At 53.1% G+C, this 23,082-nt stretch overlaps 1 protein-coding gene across 1 annotated transcript in view; it reads left to right on the top strand.

Annotated features, from left to right (window-relative positions):
* The first annotated feature begins 378 nt into the window (after positions 1-378).
* The window catches only part of KCNK3 (potassium two pore domain channel subfamily K member 3), a 38,880-nt gene continuing 16,176 nt past the window's right edge, over positions 379-23,082 (top strand). The window contains exon 1 of the mRNA XM_061156218.1: positions 379-661. Within this exon, the coding sequence (XP_061012201.1) occupies positions 379-661 (283 nt within the window). The remainder of the gene's footprint in view (positions 662-23,082) is intronic.

Raw genomic sequence — 23,082 nt, forward strand, 5'->3', positions numbered from 1 at the left:
TGCCGGGTCTCTCCGCGGCTCTCCCGCTCGCTCCCCCTCCCCTCCCCCTCCGCCAGCCCCCCTCCTCCCTCCCTCGGCGCGTCTCCCCAGTCCTTATTTGGCTGGGCGGGAGGGCTGGCGGGAGGAGGCGGCCTGCGGGCGGGGGGCGGGGGGCGGGAGCGGGGCCGGGCGGAGGAGGGCGGTGGGTGGTGCTGAAGGGACAGCTCCGCGGCGGCAGCGGCGGCGTTGGCGGCGGCGGCCCCGGGGAGCGCGGTGTGGGTGCCCGGCGCGCGGAGCGGCGAGCGCAGCCATGCCCCAGGCCGCCTCCGGGGCAGCAGCAGCGGCGGCCGGGGCGCGGGCCGGGGGCGCCGGGGGGCCGGCGGCGGCCCGGGCGGGACGATGAAGCGGCAGAACGTGCGCACGCTGGCGCTCATCGTGTGCACCTTCACCTACCTGCTGGTGGGCGCCGCGGTCTTCGACGCGCTCGAGTCGGAGCCGGAGATGATCGAGCGGCAGCGGCTGGAGCTGCGGCAGCAGGAGCTGCGAGCGCGCTACAACCTCAGCCAGGGCGGCTACGAGGAGCTCGAGCGCGTAGTGCTGCGCCTCAAGCCGCACAAGGCCGGCGTGCAGTGGCGCTTCGCCGGCTCCTTCTACTTCGCCATCACCGTCATCACCACCATCGGTAACTACTCGCCGGGCGGGGGGCGGGGACCAGGGGGCTGGGCGCCAGGTTCTGGGGGAGTCCGGAGCCGACTGGGGCTGGGGGATTCCCCCCGAGAGGGTCTAGGCGCAGAACCCCGCGCTCTCAGAAACCCGAGTTCAGCCTGGCGTGTCTGCTCCGCGGGGACAGGGCTCGGGGGAGGCGTCGAATCCTGGCTCCGGACTTGAATCTCCGTCAGGGCCAGCCCTAACTTGTCCCTGCCAGGCTGCGAGAGGGCCCCAGGGGACTCTGAAGTGTGTGAGAGGGGCAGGAACGGCCAGCGAAGGCTGAAGAGGAGGGGTGTGGCCGAGTCGGGCCCTGGAGCAGGGCGCCGAGTGTGAGTGGTGGGGAGCGCAGGGCTCCACCGTGTTTCTGTACATGGGCTCTCGGACCCTCGTGTGTCCACACCGGCTGGGGCTCTAGAGAGACGTGCGTGTGCGGGTACTTGGCACTCCGAGGCACAGCGGGCCACTCGGGTGTCTGAAATACTCCATAACTGTGGCTGTGAGTACTGCTTGGTGTGTGTGTGTGTGTGTGTGTGTGTGTGTGTGTGTGTGTGTCCACGCGTGTGTGTGCCCAGCTCCAGGAGTTTAGGCTTTGCCAGCCAGTGCCTTTAATTTTCTTAGGGCAACAGAACTGGTGCTGGAAGCCAGATCCAGCCCTGTCTGCCTTCTTTACTGCTGTCCCAGGAAAAGAGTCACCTCATAGGAATGGCCCCAGTTCCCTTCCTCCAGCCAGGGCAGACCATGGTGTAAGAGGCCACACACACTCAGACTCTCTCACAATATAGGCATAGGTGCATACACAGGTACACACACAAGCACACAGTGGATATCCAGGAAAGAATCTCCAGCGAGGCCCTTGACGTGCTGTTCAAGTGTTCAAACAGGAATGAACACCGTGTCCACCACCAAGACTACAATTCCAGCTCAGCTCTATCACTTTTCCCACTGTATGACCTTGGGCAGGTCCCTTCCCCTGCCTGAGTCTCAAGTTCACCTCCAGACAACGAGAGGTTGGCTGAAATGATCTCAAGGACTCCACCCAGCCCACCTTCCCCCAGAGCTCACTGGGATGCTTCCAGGAGCTGTTTCCTCTGTCTTTCCCATTCCTGCTTCCCTCCCTGGTACCCCTCCTAACCTTGGCTGAGCTCCCAGGGGCTCATTGCCATTTGGCATAGCCTGTAACAAGATGGCAGTGTTTTCCTGGGAGTCAACAGGAGTGGAGAAGGGTAAAAAGCAATACTGGATGCTCTGCCTGCAGTTTGTCCACTGCAGGATTGCCCTGAGATTCTGCTGCTGTCTGGAGACCACAGGGAGCTATGCTACATGGTTTCTGGAAGATGAAGGAAAAGACCCCAGGAGGGGATATGGCCCAAGTGGTGGCACTTCTGCGTCCTGCTGATGCTGGGAATTTGGGGCAGGTTGGTCAGACTCCGGTCTGCCCAAAGAGGAGCCTGCTTTCCTGGGAAGGACCAGACTGGGTTTGGTTTGGGGTTTCTTCCCCTCTCCACTCCCGGTCACCTGCCAGGGTTTCAGGAGCACTGAACATCCTTAAATCACCCACTTCTCTCTCCACATATCTCACCCTTGGTGTATGCCTCCATCTTTCTCAGTACCCTGGTCCCCAGCCCCACAGTAACTTCCCACTGACCTCCTTACCTCCAACCTCCTTCTCCCTCAGGGCAGCTCACAAAGACAATGCTATCAGAAAGAATTTCCCCTAAGCACAGCTCTGACCATACTGATTCCCTTCTCAGAAGCCCTCAATGGGCTTCTGCTTCCCCTGCAATCCATAATCCCATGCTCCTTATCCCATATTTGAAGGACTTCATGCCTGACTCCAATTCCTATGTCCAACTTAATTTCTCACTTCTTACTGACATGATCTCTTCACTGCAGCCCAACTGTCCCCTGAGAATACCTGAAGTATGCCTGTATGGTTGTCCTTTTTCTCTGTCTTCTATTTATCTTGTCTAAGCTAACCTTCTAGCTTCAGTTCAAACCCCACCTCCTCCTTGAAGTCTTCCAGATGATCCCAGGCCACTGCTCTAGATGACTGCAGGACTTGCTGTCAGGAAGACCTGAGTGACACAGTGTAGGCTGCTTTGCATGGCTATTTACATTTCAGGAGGAGTATTTGTATCTTTAACCACAGGAGGTGTAATTAACCTCCATGTTGGTAGGGCCCTGTGGCTCCCATCTCTTTGCTCCTAGTGTCAGCACAGTACCCAGTAATACACAGGAGCACTCACAGAACGCTATTGATGGGTTTAAGGTGTGCAGACATGAGAGGGCATCATCCTTCCTCCTCTCCCATTCCTGCCATTCCCCAAAGTGCTTGTAGTCCTCACCAAGAAAGATGCTAAAAGCTGCGGGCAGAGGCAGACAGTGTGGTTGTGGTGATTATTTATTTATAAGGTGCTTGGCAAGAGGAGAGAGCATCAAAGCACAACCCTAATTCTGTGGGGGCCCCAGACTGTCACTGCCCACTCTGCCCCACCCAACCATTCCTGGCTTTTTGTCACCTCTCACTCTGGCTATGCCACCTGGCTGGAAGCTGTCCATATGGGCTCAGGTCTAAGAAAATTCTCTCTGGGCTATGGTTGGATGGTTGGAAAGGGCCCTACATTAGACTGATCTTGACTCAAAACTCAAAGGCTCAGTCTGTGTCCACTTGACCGCTTTGGGGACCCAAATAGGTCTCCTGGGGGACCAGGAATCCTACTGGGATAGAATGATGACAAAATTTCCCATTCATTCATTGCCTTAGTGTTCACAATGTGCTTTCATCTCATCTCTTAAGTCTCAGCCTTCATAGCTCAGGGAAGTTGCCAGGGCAGGTATTGTTAGATCCCTTGTGCAGATGAAGGCATGGAGGCTCAGGAAGGGGAAAGGACTTCCCCAAAGTCACGCAGCTGGTGAGCAGTGGAGTTAGAGCAAGAAGCTAGGACTTCTGACTCGAAGCCCAGTGTTCCTTCCTCTGCCAGTTTCTTGGCTGCTTTCTCTGCCTCCATATGCCATGAAACCCAGAGCCAGCTGGGACTGGCATGGCCAAGACGTGCTTAGTGATGCCAGCTCGTAGGGTGGTCATGAGCAGCCCTGATTGGTTGAAGGTCAGCAGGGTCTGAGTTAGTCATTCACCTCGTTAGTCACAGTCTCCTCTGACTGCAAGGATTCCTCCAGCTCCTTCATCCCTAGTCTCCCAGACAGGAAACCCTTCCTTTGTTGGGCCCTAAGTCCATCAAATGCAAACGGAAACACTTTTCTGGGAAAGCTTAACCTCTCTAGCTGTTGAGTCATTAGACTCCTCCGGGGCCCCAGCCTCATCTATTCATAGCCCAGAGACTGTCAGAGCAGAAAGGGACCTTGAGATCAGCTGGTGCCACACCCTTTTCTTAGAAGAAACCAAAGAGGTGATGGGAGTGGGGTAGCCAAAACTGACTCCCCGGCCCCCACTCCTCCCACTTGCGCAGACTGCTTCTTTATCAATATTATTATTATCATTTACAGCAGCAACAGCAACAATAATAATGGCAGCCACCACTTATTAACTACTCTTTGGCAAGCTTCCGTCGTGTCCAACTCTTTGTGACCCTATGGACTATAGCCCATCAGGCTCCCCTGTCCATGGGATTCTCCAAACAGGAATACCAGAGCGGGTTGCCATGCCCTCCTCCAGGGGATCTTCCCCACCTGTGGATCAAACCCATGTCCCTTGTGTCTCCTGGATTGGCAGATGGGTTCTTTTACCACTAGCACCATCTGGGAAGCCTCACTCTGCCTCTTTATTTATTTATTTATCATTATTAACAGCAGCAACAGCAACGTTAACAATGGCAGCCACCACTTAATAACTCCTCTTTGGCAAGCTGTATACATTTCACTGGAGAAGGAAATGGCAACCCACCCCAGTATTCTTGCCTGGAAAATCCCATGGACAGAGGAGCCTGGTGGGCTGCAGTCCATGGGGTCGCAAAGACACGACTGAGCAACTAACACACATATATTTCATTTGCAGTCCCTCATTCAATTCTTTCACCAGCCCTTCAGGATGAGCATTATTATCCCCATTTCTCAGCAAAGGAGCCTGAGGCTCTGAGTGTCAGTGACTCACCATGGCCTTGTGACTTGAATGTATGAATTTAGTGGAGCCTTTCTGATTCCCATGCCCTTGGATTTTTTGCCAATTTTTTCTCTGTTTCAAGAACCCAGCCCAGACCTTGTATCTTGGGGATGCTAAGTAGCCAAGATTTGTCTCTTCCCCCTGGCAAAATCTCCCCAGAAGGAGAGGGCCTCTTGCTCCAGTATGCTACAGCCAGCCTCTTCTCCCTGTCGCCGGAATCCCTGATCAACCCAGACCACATGCTACAGCTGTGTGTACAGGCCCTCCTGGAGGCTGCCATGGGCTCACAGGCACCCGTTCTCCCACTGCAGGTAACTGGAATCCTTGTGGCTCTAAGACAAGAGACCAGGTGATTGATTAGCTAGTGAAGGTGGGATGGAAAACCTGTTCTCCTTTCTCCCCAGCTTCCAACCTGTTCTCAGCAAGACACAGGCTCCCAAGGCTCACCACATGGCCTGGGAATCCTTAGATTGTGAATTCAAGCAGGGAGCTCATGAGGGAACCTGTACTTCTTACACCTTTCCAAGAAGGAAGAAAATACAGAAGTGACCTACCACCCTCTAAAATCCCAGAGTCCTCAATAAAAGTGTGAAAGGAGACTTTAGCAGTCATCCAAACACCCACAGAGATGAGTGACTTGCCCAAATTCACATAGCAAGTTGCAGATACAACACTTTGGATGCCCAGACTAAAGATCTCTGTATCATCTCAGCCTGTTTTCCTCATGAGCCCCTGCATCATTCTGTCTGCTTCTCACTTGGCTATTCCCAACCTCTCTTGACTTACCATGGGGATGGAGAGCCAGCTCAGCCTGAAACAGTTCTGCTGTCCACTGTCAGTCAGTACTTCCGTCCTCCCTGCCCATAGACCACCCCCGCCCCCTGCTTCGATTACACAGCCTTTCCTGGGGGTTGGTGTAGGAACATGGATGCTGTCTTAGAAGCCTGGGAGCTTGGGTTCATCTCTCAACCCTCATCCCCACTTACCACCTCCACCCCCTGCTACTAGCTGTGTGACTTTAGACAAGTTACTTGGTCTCTCTGAACTTCTTTTGTCATTTACAAAACAGGAGAATAACATCTGCCTCCTAGGATTAAATGGGCTAATGTAAAGGAAGAGCCCATATACTTAATAAACAGTATCTACAGTTATAAGTGTTATTAATATTACTGCTTGTGTATTATCCCCTTTCCTACAGAAGGGAATGGCTCTGTTTCCTAAGGATTACTATGACCACAGCTACCCCTACTTCTTCCTAACAAGTGGGGACAGTGGGACTGGGGACCAGAGCCTGCCACATCCTTCCCTTCATCTTCCTAATCCCACTCCCCCATCCCAGCTTCCCAGGTCCTTGCTCATGCCTGGAGTCTGCCTGATATCCAGGCTCAGGGGCCATGCTCCTTTCTATAAGCAGGCAGACTCTGCAGCAAACCAGTCAGGGAGAGTGAAGAGGAGACCCCATCCTAGACTAAAACAAGGAGACAAAAGTTCCAGTTCCACTAAGCTCAGCTGCTGGTCCCCTCTGGCCATTGGTTTCTTCATCCACAAAGTGGGTATATTTGATCAGAGGTCCTTCTGGCCATCATACCTCCTGCCTGCAGTCCAGTTCCCACACATCCTGATTGGAGGCCAGAGACATGGAGGGCGTGCGGGCAAGAATGGGACAGAAATAGAAGACACATGCCTGGCCATAGTGTGGACAGGACACACACAATAAGTATTTTCAAAGAAAACATAAACAAGCACAGATGAATGTAGTGCAAATCACCACCATAAACAGCTTTCAGCTGGCAGCACAAACGGTAAATCTGTGAGTTGATTTTGTAATAAAAAAAAATGTAAAAATGATTTCCCTGCCGTCAGCCAGCAGCCAGGGAAGAGACCCAGCTCTGACTGAGATGGTGTTGGGTTTAGGCAACCTCAGCAGAGACCCAAGATGGGCACTTTCTCCCTCCCGTTCCACCCCTGCCTGGATGCAGGGAACTGACCTGTTTCTGTAACATGTCAGGCACTCTCCAAGGCATTTCTCACCACCTCCATCCCCACAACTACCCTGGTAGGACAAGCCTTATCCTTCTGTTATGATCAAGGAAAGCTTGGAGAGGTTCAAAAATTGGCCCAGGATTGTACAAATATAAAATGACAGTAACAGGGCTTACACACCCAGGGCTCTATCTTTTCATGGAATTGTGCAGCCGCCTGCTCCGCATGGAGCCTCTGCCTTCCTCTCTGTATGAACCTCACAAATGGTGGAGGGTGGGTACCAGGGTCACACAGGGCATTCAGCTGTGACCTCAGCTTCAGGATATCACGACCTCAGGACTGAGCATTTAGCCAAGAGAGAAATCAGAATGTTAGCTCTCTCATTTAAGAGTGTGGAAACGAAACTTCTGATTGGAGGAGAAGGGAGCCCTGTTTCCTGACACCTCTTTCCATGTTGTTCACCCCCTCTTCACTTCCCAGGCTCACAGAGAACAAAGCAGGCTGCCAACTGGCCTGTCCTGCTTGCCTGGGGCCCCCTTCTGACTCCCCTGTTAGCCTCTGGTCCTCAGAGAGTACATGACAAATGTCTTTTGTGGCTGTTGAAAGAGTTGTCACTGGCCCAGCTGATGTGGCCAGCTCCCAGTCTGTCTACACTTCCCCGTTGTCCAGAAACTGCCCATACTCAGGCAGCTCCCAGGTGGCTCAGGAGGCCTGCCCCTCACCTGGAGCCACCCCATGCTGCTACTGCTGCAGGCACGCCTTCACGGTCCCATTTCCAGAGCTGGCCCGCGCCCCTTGGGATTCCTACCAAGCAGGGCCAACACCCCAAGCTTCCCCTTCACCAGAGTGGCTCCTTACCGCCCCTGCTTCCCACTCCCACCTCCTCCAGTGACACACAAGGATGCCTTCAGGAGGGAAGCCTGTGGATGTGGGAAATACAAGGCAGGAGCCTGGCCTGGGAGCTAGAAACTAAGTTCTTTCTCTCTCTTCAGACAAATTCTTCTCTCCCTCTCTCTCTCTCTCCCTGCTACCCTCCTACTAATGGGAGACACAGGCATGACCCTGGTGGGCCTCGGTCTCCCCATCTGTACAGAACAACTGTTCCCCAGGGGGACCTGGAGAAGGTTCGCTCAGCAATTCAGAATTACCTGGGTTAATACTTCCCCAATGGTCTTCTTTGATAACTGGGTTGACCTTGTTTAAATGCAGATTCTGAGCCAATAGGTCTGGAGTGGGGCTGAGCGTCTACAATTCTCACAAGGCCCCCAAAGGACTGCTGATGCTCTTGACCCACAGTCTATGCTTTGAGCAGCAAGGATCTAAATAACCTGGAGACCTGACTTCTGAGGATAGACATGAGTTAGGGACTGTGATTTTAAGAACAAGGTTGTGTAGGGCTGGAAAAATCCTTAGGAATCTGATCCTGGAATGTCAGAGTCAATGGTCTCAGAGCTGGTAGACTCTCCTCTGAGGCTGGGGCAGGGCTATGATTCACCCCAGAAGCAGCTTCAGGGTCACCTGTAGCAGTCAGGGATCAGTAAGAGAAACACAAGCAACAGGGATTATATATTAAGAGATGGATTGCAAGCAATTGGATTACGCAGTGGTAGTTGTGGGCTAGGCGAGTGAAATCCATACAGCAGGACATTGGAAGGACAGGCTGGAACTCCATCCAGCTTGGGCTGAAGCTACTGTTCACAGGCAGAGTTTCTTCTTCTTCAGGAAAGTCTTGGCTCACCTTTTATGGAATTTCAACTGATTGATTCAGGTCTACCCAGTAGTCTAGTATAATCTCCCTTAAGTCAACTGATTATGGACTTTAATCACATCTACAAAATGCCTTCAGAGCAACCTCTGGATCAGTACTTGATTGAAAAGCTCAGAACCTTAGCCAAGTTGACTCATCAGAAAGATCATCATATACCTCCCATTTATCACTCTGGGAGCTGCAGTTATTGACTTTTAAGGTTCTTGCCAACTCTGAGATGCTTTGATTCTTGATCTTCAAAGGCGCAGCCTGGAGACTTAGAGAACCCAAAGTGGGACTCATCATGTCCTTGGGACTCCTAGACCCTCTGGGTCACCTTCCAAACAGTACTGACTTCAGCCTTCATTTTAGGTTTGCCAAACTTCATTTTTAGTTTACCAAAAATTGTTGAGATCTCCTGAGATCTTCTATCAGACACTATACCAGGCAACAAGAGAATAGAAGGGCTTCCCTGGTGGTTCAGACGGTAAATAATCCACCTGCAATGCAGGAGACCTGGGTTTGATCCCTGGATCAGGAAAGATCCCCTGGAGAAGGGAATGGCTACCTACTCCAGTATTCTTGCCTGGAGAATTCCATGGACTGAGGAGCCTGGCAGGCTACAGTCCATGGGATCGCAAAGAGTCAGACATGACTGAGCTACTAAGTACACAGCACAAGAGAATAGAAAACTAGATCCAGGTCCTTCTCCAAGGAGCCCTTGGTCCAGTGGAATTCTGAAACCATAAGCTGAATGGTTATATATGGGGATCTTCTTGGTCCAGGGATCAAACCTGTATCTCCCGCATTGGCAGGCAGATTTGTTATCACTGAGCCATCATAGAAGCTCAAATCCTAGTGGAGGGACTCAGAATAAGAACCTGAGAAGGCTTCCTGGAGCAGGTAGTACTTAAAGAAGGCTTAAATGAAGAATGAGAACTCTAGTAGGTGAAGACTGTCAGTGAGAGATTTCCAGGGTAAGGGAGAAGCATGAGACAGGCTAGGATCATACGTGTGCCCTGGGGGAGGTGTAGGGAAGCAGTCTTAGAGGGGGCTGAGTTCTAGACTCTTGCAGGTGGACTTGATTTGGCGGGCACTGGAGGAGAGAAGTGACAGACCCCAAGCTGTGTTCTCCCCCTGGATCCTGACCAGGGATCAGGATGGGATGCCCCCATGACCCTAACAGAACCACCAGGTACCTCCATCATGCCAGTTGAACCAGTGGGTCTCCTCAATTGAACTAGTTGAACCAGAGGGTAATGGCAACCTGAATCCTGATTGTCTGACTTCAGCCCCACCCTGGTCACCCAGCAGACCTCAGCCAGCCCTCATGAAGTACTTTTACTTCCTCCCCTCTCCACACTTCCTTTTCTGGGGCATAAGTCCACTCTGGAGCCTAGGACAAACCCAGGCTTATGGATTGTGTTCAGGGGACAGCACTGAGCTGAAGGAGATAATACTGTCACCCACCACTGTGTGGACACTTTCCACAGAGACCACCTCGGGGCCCTATTCCCGGACCCCTTCATCTCTGCTCGAGGCTCCATGGTTTGGCACGGACTCATTGTCCCTCTTCAGGAATGCGCAGGGCCTCTCCTCACCACAGCTCCAGTGCAGAAATAACCATCTAAGAAACATCCAGAGAGGCGCATTCCAGCCCGCTGGCCACAGGACTGTCTGGGGGCTCTCTCCGGAGACCTGAACTGTCAGGCCCTGGTGAAACAGCTCAGAGAGAGTGACCCCAGGCCTCACAGAGTGGTCTTATTTCTGTGCATTGAACAGGATGGAAACCTGAGATTAGACATGAGCATAGACTGGTGGTTCTTAAGAATAGCCAGTGAGTGAGCCAGAGGCCTGGCTGGGGGTAACTCAGGCAATCCACCTACTCCCCTCTGTTTGCAGAGGGAGGGCAGGGAAGATGGACCCTGTGAGCTGAGTAGGAAGCCTGTCCCCGGAAAAGTAGTTGTTTAGAGTCAGAGCAATGGGCGTCCAGGCCCTGCTCCCAGGAGAGAAATCATTAGGCCTAAGCTAAGCTCAGAAGGCTGGTAGTTTTAAAAACTCCCCTGGTGAGGGGAATCTGAAGCCAGGTTTGGGAAGCATGGGAGAGAAGAGAGCTTATTTGAATCAGCATTCTGTACTCGGAAGACTGGGCCACTTGCCAGCCACAGCTAGCATTTTCTTTCTGGATTTCCTTGGTACTTGAGAAACAGTCAAGGGGCAGCTGAGGAAGAATCTTTGGAGTTCACAATCTTTGGAGTTCCTGGGGTGAGCCAGGTGGCAGGATGGCCCCAGGAGAAGGATGTGTCCCACTACCCCCAGAGGAGAAGGGGACTGTCTCAGCGGGAGTCCTGGGACAGAAAGTGGCTCCTCCATGGCTTAGCTCTCAAATGACCCTAGGGAAGGGGGTCAGCCCAGAAGAGCCCCCTCAGCTCTATGAGCATCTTTCACCCGGGAACAGATACCATTTGGCCCGGCTGAGCCAGGGTAGGCTCATCTTCAGCATGACCCTTCATCATCGAATTTCTACCAGGAGGGTCAGACATAGAAACACCCCTCCAAGGTCCACCTCCTGGTGGGGCCAGAGAAAGAGAAACCTGGACCCAAACTTAGTGGCAGCCCCCCTTCCCTTGGGTGCTGTGCCCAGCTCTGTGCCCCAGAGTCCTAAGCACTCGTCTTCCCCAAGCACCAAAGAGGCCTTGATGCCCCCCTCTATGCCCCTTAGGATCGTCCACTGAATTCGTGGAGGTGGGCTACATGTCGTTTCTTGGAGCTGTGACTGATGACATTGCAGAGCTGAGCTAAGGAAAGTGGGGGACACAGACCCCTCCACTGTTGCTCTGTTCCTACCTGGCTGTGAGACACACAGCAAGTCACATCCCACCCTGGCCTTGTTTGCAAGGGACTGGGCTGGTGGTGTCCGAGCCCTTATCCTTGGACTGTCTCTACTCCAGTTCAGCCAGGACCTACTCCAGCCTGCACTTCCAGCCCCTCCTGAGATGCTCACTACCCAGGATTATGCTCTTGTCCCCACTTCACCCCGTGATGGCTGAGCCCTGGAGGGACTTCCTCTGGGTCCATTCCCAAGAACAGAGCCCTTGCACAGGACCTCCAAGTCACCCCTTTCTGGAAAGAGCATTTCTGACTGTGGCTGCAGCCTTGCTTATCAGCAGAGCAAGTCCACTGCCCCAGCCCCTGGGACAGCTGGAATGCGGGAGCCTCCCACCCAGAAATGGGGGGGCCTGCTAATAGCTGGCAGCTCCCACAGTAGTCAGGGATGGGATGCGGGAGGGAGCAATGATGCTGAGAGCAGGCTGACCTCAGCCAGAACTCTCGGGCAGGAGGGTAGCCAGGAGAGAGGCTGAGACAGTCTTTCCTATCAGGTTGCCCCTGGACCTGAGCTGGTCCTACAGTCCAGGCCCTCAGCTAGCTCAGAGGCTTCCAGGGCCCTAGGAACTAAGGTCCTGTTCACAGACCAACCTTCCACACCCCACCTAGACCTGTTAGACCTCTGAGCAGCTGGGGTGAGCCCCATGGGTCCTCACAATGGTTTGCTATCTCAAAATATCCATGGAACATTACACGATGACCTGTTATAGAGTATACACAGGCCAACAAGCATCTTCCCCAGCCTTTGGCTGGAATGGGGTTGGGTCAGGGTGCTGATGCCAGCAAGCTCATGCTCCGTAAGGGCTCAACTTGGCAGTGGATGGCATTACCACAATTCCTGGGGTCCCTTGGATTCTTTGAAAATCATCAATTCGGCACAGCCCTTCTCTCTTCCAGATGAGAAGACTGAGACCAGAGCAGGGTGCAGGGGGAGAGTCCTGCCCCAGCCACCAGCAGTTCAATATCAGAGCCAGTCCTCAAACCCAGCCCTCCTGACTCTTTCCACTCCCTTGGCACCCTCACAGTCATCCCTCCATTCTCTTTCTTTTTCTGAGCATCCTCCATGTGTTGGGCACCATTCCGGGCACCATTCCAGGCCCCAGGGACTCAGCCCTGGTCCTCATGGTGCCTACATTTCAGAGGAATCAGATAGTCAATAAACTAAATTATGTAGTCACAAAAAATGTCATCTCAATGGTGACAAGTGCCAGGAGTCAGTAAAACAGGAGAGTGAGGTAGAGAGCAATGGAAAGAAGGGATGGACCATCTGGGGAAGCCTTCCAGAGTTTGATATGTTTGAGGAACAGGAGCATTAATGGCCATGTGGCTGCAGCACATTGTACAAAGAGATGGAGGCATGGGAAGGGCTGGATCCCACAGGGCCCTGTAAACCATGGTCAAGAATTGGATTTTACTCTTAAATGTCACTGGAAAGTTGTAAGCGGGGTTGTGGTGGGATATGACTTAAATTTTTTACCAGTTCCCTCTGGCTGCTGGAGGTCAGCTGGCTGTAGTATAAGAGGGAAGCTGGGAGACCAATCAGGCTGCAGCTGAGTAACTTTAAAAAGACAGAATGGTGGTGGGTAGGACTCAGGGGAGATTGAGGAGACTGCAGAGAGAGGTGGATGGAGGGTGTGTTTTCAAGACAGAGTTGGCCTGACCTGCTGATGGATAGGATGTACGCACTGCGGGGAAGGAGGGAGCCAGAGGGCTATGGGAGTTGGGGGAAGGAAGGAAATAATCAACGGTAGTCTTTGACCCGAGCAACTGAATGAAGTTACCTTTTACTGAGCATTTACAGAGATGGGAAATAAAATCCAGAGAGCAAATGTTTGTTAAAGAGATGAAATTCCAGACTTCTTGTTTTAGACGCAGAGGTTAATTTTGAGATGCTTATTACAAATCCATGACAGCAGTTAGACAGACAAGTCTACCAGCTCAAGGGAGAGGTCAAAGCTGAGATATAAATTTAGGTCTTATCAGATGGAAATAATATTTAGAGTCGGGCAGCTTGATGAGATCAACTGGGGAGAAGGAAGAATGAGAGAGAAGAGCCCAGCACAGACCCTTCCTCCAGCACTGGGGGGTAAAGCAAGGAAAAGGGACCTGCCGGGACACTGGAGGGATCCGGGGGAGTGTAGGGTCCCAGGGCCAGGAGGCCTTGTTTCAGGAGAGAGAGAATTGTCAGCTGAGCCCACTACTGCTGGGTGATCAAGTCAAAAGACCACAGAGACAACCAGTGTGTTTGACCATGTGGTGACCACTGGGGACACTGACCATGAAAACATCATGTAACATTCAACAGCTTGTTCCTGGAACGTGGGAAGGAAAGAGCAGTAGGGGCATCCATTGTATCTGACCAGTCTGAGTTGGAACAGAGGGGCCTGATTCCAGGAGAAGCAGGGAGAGAACAAACAATATCCCAGCTCCGCATTTTTAGACCTTTTCATAAATGCTTTACAAAGCTCCTGCAGAGGCCCATGAGGTAGTCATCATTATGTCCATTATGCAAATAAAGCCCAAGGTCCAGCCAGATTATTGGCTCAGGGCACCCAGCCAGAGACCTGTGTCCAGGCCTGTCTGACCTCAAAGCCCCAGCCCATCGTGCAGTAGCCCCCACCCCCAACTGCCTCTCTGCCTGCCTCTCCCCTGTTGCTCCTTCCCACCTCCCCTCCCATCCATCCTTGTCCTTTGATCATTTCTGTCAGCTTCCAGCAATCTTGGCTTCTGCCTCCCTCCGCCAGGAAAGCTCTGCTTTTTCTCTTTGATCCCACACGACTGTCCTCGGCTTCAGCCTCTGCTGGGCCCGATGTCCCCTCCTCCCTGTCGCTTCAGGATGTGCCGACAGTGGGTGGGGATCTGCAAGAGTTACCGGGAGCCTTGCGGGAACAGGGACTGCGATATGGGAGCCTGGCTCCTGCTTCTCTGACCGCCACTGGGGAAAGAGCCTGGGGGCTCTTTGGGCCTGACTGGGCTGCAGACCAAGCCCCTCTCGGCACTGAAGATCCAGAGATGCGAGTTCAAAGGCCAGAATGCCTGTGGGAGTAGCCAGGAGGGACTAGCCAGGAGGGCCATGCAGTCTTACCCCCTGTGGGCATAGATGAGTCTCTAAATTCTTCTCGGGGGACCGGTTCAGTGTTTAGTGGAGTTCAGGCGTCCTCAGTCGGGAGATGTAATTGGCAAAAACAGCCCCCTGGCTGCCACCATCACTTGCAGAGATGAAGCGGGGGTGTCAGGAACCTCAGAGTCCCTTTTGGAGCCAGTCTGGTTCCAGTGGGAAGACACAGGTGGGGCCCAGGACTCTTGTTGGAGCTCTCTGCCCAGCCTGGGTGCTCCCCTCCCTCTTCCGCGTCCCCATCCAGGTTGAGATGAGGGAGTCTGCCCAGGAAGCCCAGAGCCACATCCAGCTCCTACCCTCGGGATTCTGAGGCCCTGTCTGCCCCCCAGCTGCTCTGGGAGGGCGGGGTACCCGGCCCCCACCTGAAAGAAGTAAGCAGAGGGGACCCAACACATGGAACCACGGGGCTCAAGCGTGTTCCCCAAAGCTCTCCCAGGGGGCTACAATAGTAATTAGCTCCTCACACGTCCCCCAGGTTATTTTTAAGTCACGTTCTTCCCTGGTTTATTTTTAAAGTAATGCTGGCACGTGGCTGGCTGGCTGCCCTTCCCAGGTGGTGGTGCCAGTTTGGGCCAGGAGTGAAGCAGGGCAAGATGCACCCCTGCCCCAGGGCTCCCTGCTGAGGGCCCCAGTTAACCAACCCCTCACTGGATGCCAAGGGAGATTTCTGCTGTGCAGAAAGCCTGGGTCCAACTTGGGGCCAGCAGGTGGGCTGGTGTGGAAGGCCCACCCTCTGACACCCAAAACTCAGGTCCTACTTTTGATACACACATTTTGTATTCGTGACCTTGACCAAGTCAGTCTCACCTGCACAAGCCTCAGCTTCCTACTTTCTCAGGGGGGTGAACGATAGTGAGACTTGCATTTCCCTCAGAAAGTGAGTGATCCACTAAAATGTTGCACAGACCTAAGAGAGTACTGCAATTAAGTCTGCCTGCTAACAGGCTGCCCCCCACAGTCTTGCTAAATTCCCTAAAAGCCAAGCCTGCCTCCTCACCTGAGTGACTCCCAGGCTGTGAAAGTCTCCCCTGTTCTCTTCATCCTTCAACCACCACCCCCCAAGACCTGCTGTCCACATTTCAGTCTGGCTGAACTCTAATCCAGGCTGCCCAGGGTGAAGGGCAGCTGTCAGACTGCTGGTGGCCATTAAAAGGCTTGGGCTGGGGCATCGGCAGCGGGGACTGTGATGAGGGTAGAACTCCCACCACCCCAGCACCCACCCCCTGCACCTCCTCCCTGGAAGCCTTCCCAAGAGCTCAGCTACGGAAAAGCACTGCCAAAAGTTAGCTCCGAAACCCTCTCCTTGGGTTCGGTGCAGCAGCGAGGCTGGAGAAGAATGTCAGGGACATATGGTGGAGGACGCTGAAGGCAGGTTGAAAGTGTGGGCTTCTTTCCCTGTAGCAACGGGGAGTCGTGGAAGGTTTTGAGCAGGGGAGTGACAAGTGCAGAGTGGAGTGTAATCTGGAAGGAAATGTGAAGAAGATTAGGAAGCTGCGGGGGGATGGCAGTGAGGAACGGCTGCCCAGGTCCAGACTGGAAGGGGTGAGGGCCCTTGCAGCGGCTGTTGGAACAGAAAGAAACGGTGGGACTTGGAAAAGAGGAACGACCAGGACTCGGTGTGGGGGGAGAATAGGAGGGGAAGGCAAGGTGTTCAGCCTGGTTGACTGAGGAATGTGAACTGTACAGGGAGGCCAACATGGGGGGAAGGATGGGTGCCAGTGGCCAAGCCAGGCTTGGGTGCTTGTAGTTCAGCCAGGTGGCCAGTGGAGACACAGCACGGAGCAGAACTTGGTGGCCTCTCTGGAACAGAGTCAGAACAGCCCAGGCAGAATCTTGGTCCCCTCTTAAAATCAGGGTGCATGAGAAGGAAGCAGAGGAAGACTTCAAAGTCTTTGCAAAGACTTCCCTTTGCAGCAGGGGAGACTGCAAAGCACCAGTGGGAAGCAGGAGAGTGGGGTTTCTAGAGAGGAAGAGGACTGGCCATCAGGGTTAAGCATGGCCAGAATAGAAGGAAAATGAGGAGGCCAACAGTCAAGACTGCCATGTATGATTGTCCAGGTTGTGCACTGTGCAAAAAAAAAAAAATCCAGTTGAAGGGTGAGGGTTGCTGAAGTCCAGCCTGCTTACCAAGCCATGCACTCTCCCAGGGACTGCATTCACCCCGAGAGGCCTGTTTCTTTTCTAATTGGTCCCAAAGTGCCATGTAGTTAGGGCAGCCCTGCCCACAGAGTACTAGGTCTGGTACTCAGAAAATTCCTGATGCTCTTGGGGATAGTAGTCTTAGTGGGTGAAACAGGGGCATCCTGATGGGTGAGAGGGGAAAGCAAGAGGGGCATGGTAGGCCTCCCTTCTTCCCTCCCTATCTCTGTCCCTTCCTTTTCTTAAAGACCCAAGGCCAATAGTGAGAAGATAGCAGAGACAATTTAAAAATACCCTCAAATGGAGGGTAAGTCAGAGTCAGTAAGCAGAGTCAGTAAGAAAAGTCCAAGGCCAGAGGCAGCGTGCTGTTAGGGGTTCCACCCTGAGAGGGGAGGCCTCACCACCTCTGAAGCGGGAGTTGGAAGAAAAAAGCCAAGCAAAAGGAAAAGCAGTGTGGGGAGAGCCTTGCTCTGCCAAGACCTTGCTGTGTGACCTTGAGCGAGTCCCTTAACTTCTTTCTCTGTGGCTCAGTTCCTGCATCTTTAAATAGGAATAATAAGAGTACTACAGAATAGGGATGTTAGAGGATTAAAAGAGGTAACATATATTAGCTCGTTAGAGCAGTGGCACATAGTAAGCACTATATAAAGCTCAGCTAAGACTATTTTGAATTGGGGAGGAGACAGCAGTGACAGAGGCGTTTAATCATTTAAATAAAGTCAAGGGCAGAGAAAGCCAGCTCGCCCAGATTCCATGTGGGAGTGGTGGGGGGACAGAGGAGAAGGCACTGCAGCACTGTAAGCAGAAGCTGGGGAGAGCCGGGTACCGGGGAGAATGCCTGGCTCTGCCCGCCTGCCGCACTAGGCACCACAGAAAGCAAGCTCAGGACCTCCCCGCGTGAACAGGCATCGTCTATAGGCCGTAGGAGCCAGGAAGTCATTCTCCAACTATACCCCAGATGGGCTGGGCTCTCATCTGCTTCTGGGCAGCCGTGTAGATGGAAAGATTGCAAGGCAGGTGGAGTGGTGGAGATGATCGAAAAGGCTGGGAACTCAGAGGTCAGAGAAGTGACAAGCCTGGGGTGAGTCAGGCGGCAGGAGGCAGGCTGGGGCTGAGTGTCTGCTTCCGTGTTTCTGTGTAAATAGCAGTGTCCCCAAGGATGGGGACAGCTATTTGCTGTCGCCCCTGAAGACAGCTGAGAAGCCATGGCCTGAGTCTCACTTCATTCCACCTCAGGAGCATTTCCGATAGGACCAGAGTGGAGTGAGCTGTGTTTCCATGGAGAGTCGTGGAATCTTAGACTCGGGGTCAGGTCTGGGCCTGTGTGGGGGAGGAGCTGTTATTGGTGGCTTCCCTAGATCCCTGAGGATGTGAAGGGACAGCAGGGGTTCAGAGGCCAGATCCCATGGGGGCACCTCTCCTTTTATTGAAGTGCAGATGTACCTGCTGCCAGGGGCGTGTCCACCCCCCTTGTTCCTCTGGTTCTTGTGCTCTCTGCCTTGGATGGTGGACAAGGTCGAGCCAAGACGCCACGCTGGGGGACATGTGGAGTGTTTGAGTGAGTGAGGGTGTGTGTGCACACACATGCGTGTGTAAGTGGTGGAGGTAGGGACACCACGTCTGCAGGCTGACTCAGAGGGAGAAAAGGTCCTGGCAGCTGCCTCCAGCCTGAAGTCCCTGTTGCCTGGAGTCCCTCTCCTCCAGGCACTGTGCCAGCCTACACCATCTGAGCTCCTGAGCCCTGGGGAGTGTGCTGAGCCTAAGAAAAACCTCCTTCACATCTCCTGGCATCTGCTCCCCAATTCCCTGCCAGCCCAGAGCTGTCTGGGCCACTAGCCATGACCAGAAAGGAGAGTGGGAAGCAGGTGACAGAGACAGAGACCACGGGGGCCACGCTCACTCCAAGGCCTCCCTGCCGAACCCAACCCATCCATCCAGGTTGACTTCATGCATCTGCTGGGGATCCACCATGGACATTGAGCAAGGTGGGAGAAGCACCCACCTCCAGGCAAAACCCAACACCTTGTAGAGAGTGGCAGGGGCAGAAAAAGGGGCCGTTCTTCCAACAGGGGCACGGGGAAGGTGTGCCAGAGAGGGCAGCCCTGGAGCTGTCCTTCCTTGGAGGACAGAAGAGATGAGGGAGGCAACTCAGGGCAGCCCGACAACCTGAGGAAATGCAGAGGGAACTGGAATTGTTGGGGGACTCAGGACTGAGCAGATCAGGTAGGGAGTGCATCAGGTTGTGCACAGCCTACATGCTGGGCCCAGAAATCCCTAGACTGTGCTGTGGGCATCTGGGGAACTAAGGAAAGCTTCCGACTTTAAAAAATGATACTGACAACAGTTCCTACTTTCCGAGACCCTCCGCATGCCGGGCCTTGTACTACAGGTAGCACTAGTGGTAAAGAACCCTCCTGCCGGTGCAGGAGATGTGGGAGACATGGGTTCGATCCCTGGGTTGGGAAGATCCCCTGGAGGAGGGCGTGGCAACCCACTCCAGTATTCTTGGCTAGAGAATCCCATGGACAGAGGAGCCTGGAGGATTACAGTCCTTGGGATCACAAACAACAGGACACGACCGAAGTGACTTAGCACGCACACACACATTAGCCACAAAGTCACCCAGCTACCTAATAAGAAGGGATCAGAAAGGCAGTGTGGGTTATAGAAGAACAGCAGGCCTGAATCAGAAGGCCTGGGTCCCAGGTTCAGCTCTAGGTGAGATGCCAATCTTATCCGGTTTCCATGTCCCAAGACATCTAATGGAGACCACCCTGCCCATTGGATGACCCAGGGCTGCTATGTGGATTTCACAGGAATGTCACTAAACACTGTGGGCTTCCCAGGTGACTCAGACGGTAAAGAATCTGTGTGTAACGCAGGATACCTGGGTTCGATCCTGGCTTGGAAAGATCCCCTGGAGAAGGGAATGGCAACCCACTCCAGTATTCTTGCCTGGAGAATTCCATGGACAGTTCATGGGGTCGCAGAATCAGACACTACTGAGTAACTAACACTTTCGCTTCACTTTTCACTTTACTAAACACTATAGAGCACTGTGCCCATGTGGATCTCCCTAAACCCAGCCAGGGCTCTTCTGCTGTGCTGCTCGTTTTGCCAGACACACCTGGGACCCGGTGCTCGGGAGTGTGGCTTCTCCATCTGTAGTGCCTGGAGCTTAGCCAGGGCACAGTGCCTCCTTGGACCAGTGTGAGTGAAAGGGGATTTCTGAAAGGAAACAGCACCACCTAACCAGTGTCAAAGGTCACCAGTCAGAAGCCCAGGCCTCTCTCTCCATCTCTATCAGGCCACACCATCCCTGTCTCTGCTGTTTCCACTCACTCTGACTTCTCTTCCCCTATAACCCTGACTTGCGTGTGGCTTTGGCTCGCTCTGGTCTCAGTTAGGACCCAGCTCTTGGTAGCCCAGCAGCTTAGCTCCCCAAAGCTGTGCAACCTCTCAGCCCTCAGCCCAATCCCTGGGAGAGACAACCTGATTGGTCCACCCAGTCAATAATGTGGGTCCTCTTAGACCAGGTATGCAGCCCTGGTCCAATCTGCTGTGGCCTAGGCCAGGGCCACTTGGTGCAAAGGTGTCACCTGGGTCCATCCTTAACTAGGGTGTGGCAGGAAGGACAACTCCAAAGACGCAGGAAGAGGGCGGCCATCCCAGACATTTCTGCCCCAGAATTTCCCTAGTGGCCCCAGCCCCCTGTCCTCCAGCTCCCCTCTCCTCACCTCCTGCTCTGTCTGACCCCAGGCCTTTACTGGAGCATCCCAAGACTCTCCAAAGAGAACCTCTAGGGGGCTGTTCCCTGGGACAGAAAGGACTGGCCATTCAACTTCTGGATTCATCAGCCTGGCAAAAGGCAGGCAAGGGGAGGAGAACAGATGGTCTTTGGCAGGACGCCACCAGGATCAATGCAGAGAGCTAAGACTCTAAGACCCAGATCCTACCCTGAGCAGCTTCCCATGGTCTTAGAATGATGACCTGTGGAACATATTTTGCATGCTCTATTCACACAGTGTATGGTCCCAGGGACATCTGCAAGCGCCTGGACTTTGAAAGCCAAAGATATTGGTTGAATCCTAGCTTTTCCAACTTTTACCTGCATGACCTTGGGAATAGTAGTATTTAACTTGAGCCTTGGTTTCCTCACCAAAATGGAGTTAATAATGCCCACCTTGAAGGTCCTGGTGAAAATTAGAGAAGGTTGCTGCAAGGGTGTCTGGGTTCCTGATATTGTTGCCATTGTTAGTGGAAGTACTAAGAGCAGAGAGAGCACTGGCTCTGTTCTGGCCTGTGGCTGTCCCCCACCCTCTCCCCTTCCTTCTTACACTCCACCCACTCCTGGTTCCCTCCTGCCACTCCAGACCCAGCCACAAGGGTGGGGAGGTTAGGAGACAAGTCCCCACCTGGGGGACCAGACCTAGGCCCTGACTGCCTCCCCAAAGCCTTGTCCAGTGTCCAGCACCATCCTGGGCCAGCCGCCCCGCCAAACTTCCACTCTGCACAGGCAGACTTATCTGAAAGGAGCTTTGTTCCCAGAGGCATCGCTGTTCATTAAGCAGATGGGTAAATACACTAGGCAGCGTCTGCCAAGAGGCCAAGGAGTGGTAGAGATGGATGCTGTGTGCAGAGCTGAGAGAAGGGGATGCTTGCAGCCCAGAACAGGAAGAAGCCTTTTTGGGAGAAGGCAATGGGGATAGGATGGAAACACAGAAGCTAGCAACGCCTCACCAGAGGCTCTGAATGTTTAAAAAAGGAAGGCAGTCCTTAACAATAATGCTGCAAACCTAACATTGGTCTGAAATTAAAAGTGTACTTTAAAAAAGAGTAAATGGCAGAGGAGGAGGAAGAAGAAGGAGAAGATGAAAGATGAGGAGAAGGAGGGAGAGAGAGTATGGCCCCAGACAAACCTTGACCCAACTTCTAGTGACAAGCAGGACCAAGCAGCTCGGTGCACCAGCCATGTGTTCACATCCACCCTGAACAATGCTTCCAGGCGTCCAGGGACATCTTCAGAGACTGTGTTCCCAGCCACAGGATCACTGGCAACACTGCATGCCTTCTGACTCCCTTCCAGTTCCTGGGTGTCCACAGTTCCACCGTCACAGAAGGGCCCCTCTGACATAGACTCACCATCCAGCGTAACTCTTCACTTAAAGGACAGTCTTCTCCCACCTGCCCACTGACTTGTCTCTGTTCCTGGAGGGCAAGACCGAGCCATCCTCGGCCCCGTGACCCTTCCCCGCACTCAGCCTGGTGCTGGCACGAAGTAGTAGGTGCTTAAAAAATATTTGGTCAATTAATTAAGACCAGCAAAGAGGGAATAAAGCCATTTTGCCTTGTTGATTTTCCAGCTGATTTTTTTGAGACCAGCAAAGTGCTGTAGCCTCCCTGGGGCCCCATCACTGCCCACTCAGTCTTGTTCCCAGGGCTGGCTCTGAGCTCCTCCACCACTGGCCTGGTCTAGGCCAGTGGACGGTGTCTTCTGTGGAGACCCAGCAAGTGCTTGGACCTGGCCTCTTGGGAGAAGGGCCTGGAAAGAGCCGGGGAAGGCACCTGCTTTGACAGACAGAGAATGAGCTGCCATGACTATCTTAGAATTCAGAGGGTCCATGGACCCAGATCCCTGAACCCAGTCCAGAGACCCCAGAGGCCACTGGGATGTGCAAGAAAGAGAACGGGACTTGGCCTGGCTCTGCCACACACCACACACCTGGTCACCCAGCCGCTCAGCTTAGTCTCCTCAGCTCAAAACCAGGGAACCTGCTTTCCAGATAGAGCATTTAATGAACTAACACTGGTTAGGCTGCATGAGGCAACAGGCCTGAATTTGTTAACCCTGACTCAGTCACTCACGGGCTGTGTGGTCTTGAATGAGTTGCAGAAACTTTCAGTGCCTCTGTTTTCTTATAGGGAAAGGGGAGATAATATCTATCCTATAAAGTTTTTGTGAGGATTAAATGAAATAATGTATGTAAAGCACTTAGTACGGTGCTGGGCACATAGATGCTCCATAAATGTAAGCTTTATGACTTACTACTATTACTATTGCCACTACTATTATTACAACCATTACTGTGGCTGCTTCTGCATCACTGCTACCATCGCCTTTACCATTAGCTCTACTGGGCGCCAGGCACAGAGTGCCTTAGCAGTTCAAGACCCCATCCCCATCCTCCGCATCCAGAAAGAGACTGAGAGGAGAAAATGAGACAAAAAGGAGGAGGAGGAAAAGGAACAGGAAGAGGAGGAGGGAAGAGGGAAAGAAAAAGAAGGAGAAAGGAAACAACTAAAGAAGTAAAAAGAGGACTTCCCTGGTGGTCCAGCAGTTAAGACTCTACCTTCCAATGCAGGGGATGTGGGTTCAATCCCTGGTCGGAGAACGAAGATCCCATA

This window comes from Dama dama, chromosome 11 (genome assembly GCF_033118175.1).
Source record: "Dama dama isolate Ldn47 chromosome 11, ASM3311817v1, whole genome shotgun sequence".
Taxonomy (NCBI): Eukaryota; Metazoa; Chordata; class Mammalia; order Artiodactyla; family Cervidae; genus Dama; species Dama dama.